Consider the following 14134-nt stretch of genomic DNA (forward strand, 5'->3'; position numbering starts at 1 on the left):
TATGACATTTGAACCTCCCAAACACATATACCACATATACAGGCTTGCCAGTAGATGAAGTGCTGTAGGACAAGGACGTTAAGGGAACTGCTCTGAATTACAACAGGAAACAGGACAGTGTGACAATCAAATTTAAAAGATATTAATCTTACCTTCCATCATGGTTGCAGATTTGCATTCCTCTATCTCCAAGGAGCCTGAAATGAAAGCAGGAGGTGTGGGGAGGGGGAGAGGAGAAGAAGCCCCCAGTTACCACAGAGATACAGTAGAAGTGATGGACAGCAGAGCAGCCGTGTACATGTGGCTAACGCCCTGGCTAACTGAGAGCCTAAAACACCTCCAGACGTCGCCTGTCAACTAGCCCAGGAGGGGGAGAGAGAGCGAGCGTGCGAGAGAGAGAGAGAGAGAGAGAGAGAGAGAGAGAGAGAGAGAGAGAGAGAGAGAGAGAGAGAGAGAGAGAGAGAAAGAGAGAAAGGAGGGGCAGGGACCTGGTCAGGCTAGCTGCCGATCAGAGCTGGGGCTTAAGCCATGGAGGAGGATGCTGCTGCTGCTGCTGCTGCTGTTGCTGTTACTGCGGCTCTAACCTACACATTCAGCCGAGGATGCTGAAAGGTGGAGGGGTGGGGGGGCTAACTGGAGGGAAAATAAATAAATAAATAAATGAAAGAGGCAGAGTAGAGACAGGGAGGGAGGCGTAGAGACCGAGAGAGAGGGAGGGGAGGGAGTGTTATGTGTGTGTACGTGTGTGTGTGTGTGTGTTTGGCAGGGGGGGTGGCAGTGCTGAAGAGGGGCGGAGGCAGCCTGCTGAGGTCAGAGATGGCATCAGCCAATCCCGGTAGCTCCAGTCAGAGTCACATGTATTACAGCTTGAATCTCCTGACACCATGGCCCTAGAGAATGCTACACAAGTAACCTCTCGAGCTTGACAAATAATTGTGCGCAAACACTAAATACACACACAATATTTTTACATCCAAACAGAGGCACAGAAAAGCCACTAGACATGTACAGAATAAATACCGACATACGCTATAGACACATACCCACAAATGCACCCCTCCCCTACACCCTACCTTATATCACCGCAGTGTGCCGAGCCTGCCCAGAGGTGAATGACATTAATTACTTGCTTGCGGAGAGAGTACCGTGCAGGTGTGAGCCAAGTGACAACCCATGTTGAGGACACACACATACGCAGACTTTATTGCAACACACCACTGCACAAAATATTTGCCCTGCACCCTCCAGCACAGTAACTATTCCTGTACTAGCTGCTTGTATGTCCCAGCCTCTGTCACGCCCCCCCTCCCAGAATAAGGTGTGGTTTCACTCTGCCCTCTTTTTTTCTCTCTCTCTCTCTCTTCCTCTTCCTCTCCCTGTCCCCTCCCACCCTCCCCTCTCTCTGCCTGTCTGTTTCACTCGGCCGTCTGCCTCCGTGCTTTCCCGCTGCAACGGCACAAGGATCGATCAGCCTGACGTTATGGCAACGCAGGCTACAGCTGCAACCAACGAGCAGGAAGGGCCCATGACAGAGCAGCCCCCGGAGAGGGGTGTGTGTTTGTGTATGCTGATTAAATATCAATGAGAGGGTGGAGAGAAAGAGAGGGAGAGAAGGAGGAGGGGTGAATGTTTTTGTGGAGCAAGAGCAGAGGAGACTGACAATTAGGCAACAAAAACAACAACAACAACAACAAATGAAATGATGAAAAAGTGATACTTTACCAAAACAATTGCAATCTGGGAATGAACCAGGAATAAATAAAGCAACCAATCTGAGTTTTCTGCTGTTTCAATTGCTAGGATTATTTTTTTTTTTTATTGTCGTGTTGCTTTAGCAGTAATCACAGTCACAGTAGCATTTGATATTCTAATACAAAAATGTATATTGAATATGGGTCTTATGTAGATGTTAAGTAAAGATGTGAACAAAGACAAATCAATTTTAACAGCTGCCACTTATTATTGCTTGACATGTGAGAAATCTGTAAGGGAGAAAGTAAACTTCATTACTTGGTTCATTATTTCTTGGTTCATTATTTCTTTTTTTCTTTTTGTGAAGAGTGAGACTGTGGATTCCCCATTGGGAAACTAAAGTCACAGTGTATAGCTGTGTGTTCAGACTTATCAAAACACAGTAATGTATGCAAACTGGGAGATTTTTCCAGTAGGAGCGTAGTATTCAGCGAGTGTCAGGACATACAGTCATAAATCTACTTGATATCTACTTAATACGTGACACTACTTTCTAGCCCTGACCTTACACATCTTAAAGTGCATAGTAAGCAATTCCTAATAAGAGAATGTGTAAACAAAATATTCTGTCATGGGACCAGGCTGAGTGCGTGGTATTTGAGTGTTCACACAGATGACTTTTTACACACACAAATGGATATGTGTACGTGTACTCTGCATAATGTGTGTTTATGGGAAATTCTATGGCTGCTACATTCCTCCAGGGGGATAAACAAATATCTTTCCCTATCTATCTGTCTTCAGTCATGCTTTAACAAAAGCCAGCCGTGTGCCTCTCCATGCCCAGTGAATCCTCCCAAGTCATGCTTAAGCCCATGTGCCCATGTGATGGTGACTCCCTCCTGCCAAAACTCCCATTTATTACTTCTTCCCTTTTATTTCCTGATCTCTCCTTTTTTTCTCCTTGTTTTTACCTCATTATTTTTTGTCAAACTGCCTCTGTGAAGCATTCTGTCACTTGCCTCCTCCCTCCTTTCATCCCTCTGTCTTTCCTAGCCAAGCTCCTCTGTCTTAACACCCAGCAGATGCTCCTGAAGAGAGGGTCCCCACACTCCCACCCTGCCCCCAACTTTAATTCCCTTCCCCCACTTCAACCTTCTCTCTAAAGCTGTAATTTAGACTTTCCTGCCCTCCACCCTTTTATCTGCTGCCTCCACATCTTTTGCCTTCTTATCGACCTGATCTTTTCTGTTTTTCTACACTATTTCCCTTTCCCTCTTCCATTTTCTTATATATTACTTCTCTTGTCTCACTCCTGCTTGGTTCACCAGCACATTCTCCTGCACTGCCATCTAGTGTTCAGTGACAGTCATGATATATATTTGTCATTGTGCTACAGTTGAGGCCTCACAGCTAAAGGAGAAAAGATATTTGCTCAGTGTTCTGCAATACCACCAATACACTGTACTGGGCATATCTGTTGCAACCAGGCTGATTTTTATGTGTACAAATAAAGAGATATGTTTGCTGATTATGCACCTGACAAATGCTACCATGCCAGCTAGTGGAGGAATGCACAATAAGGGAGAAGGGAGGAGGAAGGGAGGGGGATTTGCTAAATAAAGCCTAATGCCCTATAAGCTCTGTTTTGGAGCAGCAGGAGTGGAACAGCCTCGATAAAGACACACGCTTCCATTTACTATGGACAGGAACAGGTAATCATAACCACGCTACAGGGGCAATTCCTCCATAAAATACCAGAGAGAGGCCATTTATAACCACCTTTAAAAATCCCACTCATATGAATACTAACGCTGGTCAAATTGCAAAACAGACACAAAAGTGTTAGTGGCTGTGCGCCATTATCATCTTAGCATCTTAACAAATATAAAAAAACATGTGAAGTGAAAACATCAATGAGATATATATATTACATATCATTTCTGAGCTGAAAATAAGTCAAATGACTTAAATTAATATAGAATTTAAAATGATCTCAATATATTACAGTCTGCCTTTGCTTTTACCTTCTATGTTTACAGATTTGACACGCTCAAATGAAGTTATAATAGCCATTGCCAAGTTCTACTGTGCTTTTCACGTAAGCAGTTTTGCTTATCCAAATTAAATGTTTTTATTTTGTATTCACATATGCAGTAGGTGTCTCTATACAGAACTGCTTGTTAACAGGACTGCTCTCAGCACTTGCACAGTCACAGATGATAATCATAAGCAGTCAATCAGTGAGTAAGTTTGAAGTTGAAAAATAAACCTAAAATGAAAAATTGATTTAGTACACCTCATATGGTCACTTTAATCATCAACTTCAGTAATAGCACTAAAAACAGCCAGTAGAACTGCTGTTTGTCAGTGCTGTTCTTACACTTCAGACTGACATCAACAAGGCAACCTCTCCAAAGACCTAAATAATGACCTTACATTTCAGGCCATGAATATCACGTGCTTCCTCTCTCACAACTTCTGACTCCCTTTCTGTATTCTGCTCTAAATGACAGTGTTAAAGTGATGCACTTTCTGAGAAGGCACACTGCATAGTGAACTTACTAATACACAGTGTACACAGAACTGCACATAATCACACAAATAAAGTGTTACGGCAATAACATATCAGTAAGGTCAGCAAAAAAAGTAGTCAGGTGGCTACATATACACAGAGCATCAGAAAGACCAATATGGTAAAAGCCCATACACTCACAATAAGACACACACTAACCATTTCACCACACGCATCAGATAATCTAGAGTAAACCCACTGAGAATACAAAAAACTAAAACAAGAAAACGGAGAAGAAAAGTGACCAAAACGCATTATTTTCTGTTATGTTGATAACCCACATTCTCACTCCTGAAGAGGTGCTAGATTGTACTGATAGGTTAAGAAAGGGGTTTTACCTACTGTACCTGCAACAATGCGAAACCAGCCGGTACACAGCTCCTCAGCCATTTACAGCTCACTGCAGGGACCCTCTTGCTCTCACCCCAGCCAGACAGAGGGGGGAGAAGGGAGATGACAAATGGATGACTGAAGATTTTCCCTGGAAAAGAGAAGAGGGAGATGAGGATGAGGAGTAACCAAGGACTCCGCTAGACTGAGCTGCTCAGAGGACGTGCACATGCGCCGATGCAGATGCTAGCCCGTAATTTATCAAAAGCAAGTGTACCGGCAACAGCACATACACGACTGCACAGAAACACAACCCGTGGATAATAGTAATGTGGCTATGAGTCCGGACAAGTCGGGCAGTGAAGGTCAACATGTCCTTTACTGCAGCACACGCAGACACACGCAGCTACATACACCGTGAGTGCAGTGCTGACAGAAGAGAAATATCTGAGACTGAACGTATGCACGTAATAACAATCTGTACTGCTATCACACTCTTGCTTGTATTTCAAAATGCCAAACTTTTTAAAAGTCCGAAAATGACTCCAGATGATGGGTCTGGATAAGTGAGGCTATACTGCCTAACTGTGCATTACTTTACTGATTTCTGGGACTTTTAACTTCAGGTAGTTGGTGCCTCGCATGTCTTACTGAATGTGAAAAAAGCAGCCTTGGATGATTTCACAGATGCCAGCACAATTCTATCTGGCCTACTAAAGGTATGAAACTTTTGCACAAAAACATGCAGAAGTCAAACATTGTTGTTTTGCTTTGATGAAAACAAAGTGGTGTCAAAATCTTAGCATATTGTTTACCTGATTAAAGGCTGCAAATTAATCAGTGTACTTCAGTTTTTTTTCTCTCCTCTGAAGTTTACTTAAGCATCCGATTGACTTGAGAAACAGACAAAAAAAATATATATCCGTTCAATAAAATATTATACTATAAATTGTGAAGTGGTAGCCTGATAATTGGACAGCCAAAAACAACATTGTCAATGACATATGAACTGGAACAAAATTGATTTGATTTACTTCACAACAGCCCCAAAATTACATGCTACTGGCGCCATCTTCTGTTCACTTTGACACGGTACTGTTTTCCCTGCGGCAGCCCCTCCATCTCTGATCCACATCTACAGCTGCTCTCAAATTCATTTTTCAAGAACAGTACAACGACAGTAAAATATGCTGTTTGCAATAGACATCTGTAGTATCGTACAGATACACAGATATGCGCACACACACATTAAATACAATGAAAGGAAGAATATCTATTTTTGACTGAGTTTCTGGTGGTACAGGTGGTCCATAATAATTCAGTGTTAAACTATAAGCTTGAAGCCTGCAGTGACACCAATGACATTTCACTTCATTGTCACATTCAAGCTCACTGCTACAGTTTTGCTGGTCCTTATCTCAGTGAAGCACTCCCTCCTGAGAGTCAAGCCGTCTCCCTGGCATTTAGACAGACAGCACTTACTATTCAGAAACAGACCATGGGCAAGGATGCTCTCATTTATGACACATTTCATATACATCTCAGATAGAGGAAACCTGTGTGAAGTTAGCCTGTTTATTTCAAGAGAAGCAGACAGAAAATAAAATGAAAACCTTCTTTCTACTCCCACCCCATCTAACTGTCATGTTCCCTCTCTCAGATCCTCTACCTTGTATCTGTAGCCCCAGTCCCACCACCCCCACCCACACCGTATACCTTCCTCCCTCTGACCTACTTTCTCTTCATCATGCCTTTCGCCTGTGGGGTGCAGTGTTGTTCTAATCTCACCATTTTTTGGCGATATATCTCTGCCTCTGTTTGCAGGTCCCAAAGTGTTCTAACCAAGAGCAAACATTTGATTTCAAATGGGTCATCAGTTTGATACCGTATGAATATTGTTAAAAAGGCCGGCATCTGCCAGTATCATCAGGAAAGTGAAGAATCACTGAGTGCGGAGGTTAAGTAAGCTGGTGCCATTTCAGGTCCCTGAATTGCTGATCATTCATCAAATGCATTGTATATGCATGTATAGTTCTATCCTCACTCTATCCCACGCTCTTCTATTTGCACCAACAACAGCAAGTATTAAACCATTTTGTTCACATGGTTGCAATCTGCAAAGACACCACTAGATGCCACTAAACAACCCCACACTGGACATTTACAGACTAAGCAATTTATCACTGAAATGATTAGGATTAGGCATTTTATCCGTATGCAGGTCACCAGCTCATGACAATTCAGAGAGATACTATCCCTTTCCACACTTCCTGGGGTGTGCAGGATACTGACACTGACTCAGTGGGCACTGAGGTGCAGGGAAAGCCCAGTGGCACACGACCATACAGTGAGATGAACCAAGCCAACAGAAAGAGAGACTGGTGACCCTTCTCCTACTATCAAATCATTAGGTTCACTCACAGCTAAGCAACACTGATACACCAGTTAGCAGTAAATATGTATTCATATTAGGTATTTCTATAAACATTTTTCTTTTTTTTTGCATTTTGTCCTTTGTCACTACTTACCTCTCATGAGTACTCTACTCTAAGCTTGAAGCGAGTCGACACAGAGCAGGTGTTATACTGATTTGATGCCTCTGACTCAACGTCATCTCTATACTGGGACTTTCCTGAGCTCATGTTGCAACTGTCACGTCTCATGTCCCAAGGCCTTGTGCCATTTCCTGCACAGTGCTGAGGCAATATTCCTGCAAACCTCCAACCGCTCCATCTCTCCCCACCCCCAGAGTGCCTTGATGAGGGATGATGATTAGGGAGCAGTCATTAAATGTACACAGACAAACACCCACCCACCGATTAGGCAGCAGTGAGTGCAGTCAAACCAAAACAACTCGCTCTCCACTCAGCAGTAGGGGAAGGCATGCACGGCGATAAGGCGTGGTGATGGCAGAGTGCCATGTCGAGTGCCTACGTGCCATCCAGCCACTCATGATGCTCTTTGTCTGTTACTGCCAGACAGACATAATGTTCTGTGTCATCATTACCCCACAAGCTGCCCGGCCCAGGGGGTCAAGCACACACATACACAGTACATAAAGAGGCGAGGTTTTCTGTGTAATTAGCACCCACTTCCTAATTACTTAATGATGCTGAGAAGGCCGGCTGCCAGGTGAATTTGGCTTGTTTAGTCTGATGCTGCTGTGCCTATGATTGAAAAATTTAAGTTCTTACAGCAAGACTTAGCTTAGAAAAAACATTATAACCATTGTCTCTGGGATAAAGAGTACTGATGGGTTTTATTCTGGTGCCAGGTCAGGCGATCTATCAGTCAGTGGCCAGTCAGTTAGCTAGCTAGCCAGTATTAAAGGTAGCACAAATGGTCACAGTGGAAGATATTCAGCAAGACTTTATATCATCCACCCAAAGGCACAGTTAAAAGGGGTCACTTTGGTACAAAATGAAAATCAACTTGTAGAGGCTTGACACTTAAATTACAGCATGACTACATTTCCCACTGCCTCCCTGCCCCGTAGCGGCAGTTTATTAACAAATACTGTCAGCCTGGACTATTCTCTGACCCAAGACCCCAACCAGAGCCAACCCCCCATTATAAACCCCCTCTGAAAACCCCATCCTCCCTCAAGCCTCAGAACAGAGGATGGAAAAGATGAGCTCATCCCTCTGATACTGGGCCGGCCTGGTCTGTGGTCTCCCTAATGGTCTCCAGGATGTCAACACCAGTCCAATAAGTCCCTCTTACTCACACCAATTACCATTTGCACACAGGGCCCAAGCCTAAATAAACAGAGCCCAAACTTGCTATACAATCAGCTTATATCTATAAACAGTGGAGAAGTTTAAATTAGACCACTCCCAAGAGGACCAGCCTTTTGCTTGAACAGCCAGGCTGAGATGACAGAATGGAGTCAGATGAACTCACTGCAGGGAGTTTCAAAGGAGTATTTTAAAAGACAACAAAAATAGCACAGGGATGAGTTTTATACTCCCTAACAGATCATTTGGAAGGTACAAACAGATAATCAAGTTCAATCAATTTTAACTTGATATTGTGGAAGGTCTGGTTCCATTCCACTGGTAAATGACCCCCTTAAAGTAGACACTGAGCTAAAAGACTCCCCTGCCGAAAGCTGAGGTGGGAACAGAAAATCACAGAGTTATGTCAAAACACTCACAGACAACCCCATGGCTGGATTAGTTTTGGACAAACACAAAACAGAAAAATTTGCCCACGCTTGCTTACTGGCTCACTCTGGTTTGGCTGGACACCCACAGGGAAGTTGCTAATATAGGTTATGTGTCTGTGTGTGCGTGTGTGAGCGCGCTGTGATCTGCTGGTAACAGCCCAGATCAGCCTCCCAATGACGCATTTAAAAATGAGCCCATAATTCATGAGGCATCTTAAAATAGGAGTATAGATTTTTAAGATCTGCTCTATCTGACAGTACGTCAAAGCGGCGAGAACAGTGAACCTGCCTCTGACATAATCAAGACGGTCATGAGGCAGACTCAAAGTCAGCATCATGATTTTGGGCCTTTAGCCATGAATGTGTCTTTACTAGCCCTGAATCTTTCTAACAACAGGAAATACTTTAATACCTGACCACCCTTAGCTTTCTCTGTGTGAGGATGCAGAGAAACTGTGGGGCAAGATAAAGAGTTCATCCGAATTTACATGCGCGCATAAATCACCAACCCCAACACACCCAAACGGATTATTTTCTCTGATTTAAAGACCGACACCCATATGGACATTTCACTGCACCTCTACCAGTCCCTATGGGCTACACTGACTTTAAATTATGTGGAGCAGCCGAAGCTTTCCAGCTGATTTCTTTAATGTGTATTGTATTGCATTTATGTGAGTGTTTTCTTTACGTCAGAGAGGCAGCTTTGAGTATTTTAAACATTTCCATGCACACAGTAACGTCACCGCAGCAAATACTGTGGCACTTTTAAGCAGCAAAACTAAAGGCTTTAGTAATAAACTTGACAGGACAGAGGAAACGCTCCAAAGGAAACAGAATTAGACTTTTAGCTTCTGAAATAAATATTTTTAGGCAGCTGTGATGGAGCTCAGGATTCATTAGGAATTCAGCTGATTCACTCAAACAATTCCACTGCATGAACTTTGACTGTGTGTGTGTGACCATTGGGATGTGTAGAAGGACAAAAAATTTTAATCCTTTTAACACTGGATCCTGATCAATCTTGTCTGCGTGTTGGGAGATTAAAATAATAATGTTAATTTATAACTCTTTTATTTTTGAAACCGTTTTGCACACTTTTGCTTTTTGCACTCTATTCTGTTCTTGCGAGCTGCCATGTGAATTTTGCCAAGTGAATTTCCCCGCTGTGGGATCAATAAAGTTCATCTTATCTTATCTTAATAAATGAAGTTAAGCTGCTGTCCCCCAACATTTTTGACAAACACAAAATTCAGGTGTTGAAAGAGTCGTGAAAAGTCTGCGCGTTTGGGGCAGGATATTTGATTTTATTATTATTATTATTATTTTTTACAGGTAAGCAGCATCAAATTTTAAATAATTAAATTAATATAAAACCAATACATGCATCAATCAATTAATATTACAAATTAAAGCACAACATGGTAAACTTGAATTAATATGTGATACACATAAATATAAGTATATTTAACCTCTAAAATCAAAATATAGTTCTCAATATAAATGAAGGTCCAAAACATCATGTACACAATGCAATCTATTTTTTTCCTGAAGATATCTGTGTATCTGTGATGGACGTCTATCAGCTAACTTGCCTGTCATGTTGTACTGTGAGCTCGCTGTACTGCTGTACATAAATGCGTAAGCACTGCAACACAGAAGGCACAGCATGCCCGGCTCTTTCTTACTCATCTCTGACTTGTTTCACACCATCTCCTGAATGTCAAATAATAAAGCATATGTTCTCCTATTCCCTTCATAGAAAGCTGCAGATCACCCACACACACGCAGCTCACCCAGATCCCTCACACACACTTCTTGCCTCAAAATGAGCAGCCTCTGTGATGCCGACAGACACACGACTACCACACCATCTCTAATAACATTTCTGACACTGGCAAAATACATCTTTTTTTATTGCCTCACACCCACCTCAATGTGAAAATTTAATTTTGATATCCGCTGATAAAGGAATTTGTAGTCCCAGGATGTTCTGTCCTTTTCCTTCAGATCTTTTTTAGTAAGCTACTGTTTCACAGCAAAATTCATCTGTGATTTCGAAACACACACACACAAATTTTCACCAATTAAATTTGACATCTCTCTACTATTAAAAATAATTAGTGAACAAAATGAAGGATCCCTGCTCACAAACACTAAAAAAATAACAGGAGGACTGGCTACTTGAGTTAGGCGACTTGATCAAATTGATCAATGTATTCAGAAAACTCAACTTTGTCTTGTATACAAAACAGAAATATGCACATAAATTATGACACAGCCGACTGGCAGGTGGGAAACGTCCGTGTTTTCCCAAGTGTGTAGACAGGCCTGTATGACTGATACTTGGAGGAAATACTTTTCTCCTCCACACTACCACACATACTGTTAGGCTTCCCCCATGAACAAATCCATGGCAAAAGCAGCATGAATGACTCACTCCTTCTTCAACCGCAGCAACAACAACACTTTCTCTATTTAACCATGCGAGTCGGCTGAGGGGACATTTTTTACCTCTATAGTTGTTTCCACTTGCTCAAACGTTCAGGGTCTATTCAGGACACAGGGAGATAACATGCAAAAGGCTATTACACTCAATTCCTTGCTTAAGGTCACTGACTAAAGTTGATTTTTTTCTAGGTGAGTGTTGCTCATTTACTTCACTTGTACATATGCTTTCCAGTAAGGTTTCTCATTCATTTGTGAATACCAATCCCAATTAATCATTGGAGTAAAAAGTTCATCTGTTTTTTGGGTTTTTTTGCTTGTTTTTGTTTTTTCCAAATAAAAATGGCTCAACATCTAATGTTTCTAACCAATCTAATGTTGACATGAATATCTTAACTGTCAAAGCTCCAGTGAGCATCCTGTGTTTCCAGCACAAGGAAAGAGTTAGGATGAATTCAGGTCTGCAGTCAGATTTCACTTTAATCATTTTCCTCCAAATAGTCCACTATGCTGCAATGTGATGTACGGACAATAAAATCTCCATGAGGAGAGCCCAGAATCCACTACCTGATAATGCTGCATTTGAGGGTTTTCACAGCTCAACACAGGAAACAGAGATCGGAAACATTCCCAGGCTGAATTCCCAGGGCAAGTCCACCTAAAACTGAAACCTCATTCCTCACTCATCACTCTCAAGCTTGGCAATCCCTCCTCTCCCCCACGGCCTTTCCCACATATCACAAGCCTCTACTTGAACTCACTCTGCTTCGACACTTGCTCTTGCAGGAGGCCTTTGGGATATTTTAGCAGTCCCAACGCGATATCCCCAAGCCCAGAGCTACGTCTAACATCTGCACTGAACTTTTGTTTAAAAGACATCTGTTAAATGTCTTCTGCTGCTGTCTAAAAGAACAGGACAGGTCCAGTTGTCAGGGATAAATTTGTACTAAAAACACTATAACTTGGGAATATATCCACTTGATCTGTTTAGCTCAGAATACTGAAACCGATGTGGAATGTATTTTTGTACACAAAGAAGGCAGTGGATTTCGTGCCCCACTTACACTGAAACTGAATTATCTTAAGGAGGGATCTCTTGCGGCCAGTATGAACAAGAAGAATGATTACAGCAAGAAAAACCTGTTGAAATTCATATGTGCACCTTTTTCAAGGCAGACTTGAAAAACTGTGAACACATCCTTTATTTTCTTTCATTCCTTTTATCTGTTTGATTAAATATAAGGGCGTATCAAACTTTCTCTACAAGTTTCTGACTTAATCACTGCCATCAACACATGCTTTAAAGCAACCTAAAATGTGCTTATAAAGAGTGAACGCGCATGTGCTGAAAATGACTCAGACTGCAGTATTCAGACTGTGGCTGGTCCATGCCAGGACTGCCACTGATACAGGATGGAAGTATTGGATTGGAGGCAAGGCCCACAGCTCAGGTGTAGCTCCATGTGAATCATCACATGCAGCAGCACCTGTTCAGTTTAACTAACAAAATTAAGAAGAACACATCAAAAGAGTTTGACTGGACATAAATATCAACCGCTGCCGATTGTTGTACCGTCTGGACATATTTCGACTAAACGGCATCAATGCCACAGCTCTTACAAAACACACAAGTATAATTAATCAAGCTAATTACTTACAAACAAATGCTGATTATTTTTCAGTGGTGCCAAATCTCATAATGCTGTAACCTTAGCCAGTCAACCTGGATGAAATGACTGGACTACAGAGCCGGTAAAACAGGACATGAGACAGAAAGGAGGTTTAAGGCCCTTTTCACTTGTCAGACCCAAAGTTCTGTTCACTTGTTAAATTCTATGTTGTTCAGATACAGTGGCAGAGGTCCTATTCGTACCAGCAGTCAGGGATTAACCACCTCTTCCAGTTTCCTTACTCAGACAAGTATGATAAAGGATAATCCCAGTTACCAAATTAATACCAGCTTCCTGTGTCATCTCTAATATCTAAACTGTTGTGCACAGGTTTCCATGGTTACTAGAACAATATTTAATTCAAATATACACAGGCCATCTCTGAGGGAAGTATATTATTGACTCTAAATTAATCTCTGCAAATTATTTTATTTACTTCCATGGATTTCTGGTTTGGTATCATTTACCACACAGGAATACACTTATAATTTCAATGCTCAGATGTGCTGAAATTATTGAAACTGGCAAATAGTGATGGAACCACAGTGAATTTCCACACAACAAAAAGTTTTAGCCCTACAAGAAAAAAGATAAACCCATGAAATATTATCTGTATTCCCCCAATTTTTGGGGATAATTGAAATGTGGGAAATGACACGCTCTTCAAACTGACTTCATTAAGGTAATTCCTCTCTTGTATCTAACGCTCGTCTTTACATTCAACAGTTAAACCTGTTGCATTGATGTCTAAATTTGACTCTGTTAGCCTCTGTTTTTCTCAGTCATAAAACTAGTACTTACCGCAACTTGGCCCTTTGGTTCTTTAAAGTAGCTTTTGTTTAGGTGAAAACAAAGATATTATGTCCCCTGCACAATTAGGAAACATTTCAACGCTTTTCCAGATTTGCGACTGTTCTACTCAACCGCTGAAAGATGGTCGCCGGAAGTGACATGTTATCTTCCTGCTCAACTTGTAAGACGCGTCAACAAAATTGAACTTTTTTTTATTAGGTAAATATTAATCTTATTTAACCTTTTCTTTTTTGTCTTAATTATTTGTAAAGGTTTATTTATACTTTTTAATATTTCTTAACCGTATAGTGAGGAAGAAGTTGTGTCACTTCCGCTAAGCCGTTAAAAGTTAATTGTTAAGAGTTGGGAATCTTTTTTTTCTCTCTCTCTCTTTTAATCGTGCAGTATACGGAATGATTTTATTCAAGATGGATAGAAGCCTTTTGAAAATCAGGAAAT

At 41.6% G+C, this 14134-nt stretch overlaps 1 protein-coding gene across 20 annotated transcripts in view; it reads right to left on the reverse strand.

The window, feature by feature from the left end:
- The window catches only part of sgip1a (SH3GL interacting endocytic adaptor 1a), a 67818-nt gene extending 53966 nt beyond the window's left edge, over window positions 1-13852 (reverse strand). For 16 of the 20 annotated variants that reach the window (XM_046390686.1, XM_046390685.1, XM_046390682.1 and 13 more), the window contains exons 1-3: window positions 13685-13852; window positions 4606-4748; window positions 153-197 (exon numbers count right to left, since the gene is read on the reverse strand). In XM_046390686.1, coding sequence (XP_046246642.1) covers window positions 153-197; window positions 4606-4657 — 97 coding nt within the window. In that variant the 5' untranslated portion in view covers window positions 4658-4748; window positions 13685-13852. Of the gene's footprint in view, window positions 1-152; window positions 198-1073; window positions 1292-4605; window positions 4749-13684 lie in introns of those variants that run through there. The other 4 variants (XM_046390680.1, XM_046390688.1, XM_046390687.1 and 1 more) reach the window with 4 other exon arrangements.
- Window positions 13853-14134: the final 282 nt, after the last annotated feature.

The sequence above is a fragment of the Scatophagus argus genome, chromosome 6 (genome assembly GCF_020382885.2).
Source record: "Scatophagus argus isolate fScaArg1 chromosome 6, fScaArg1.pri, whole genome shotgun sequence".
NCBI lineage: Eukaryota > Metazoa > Chordata > Actinopteri > Scatophagidae > Scatophagus > Scatophagus argus.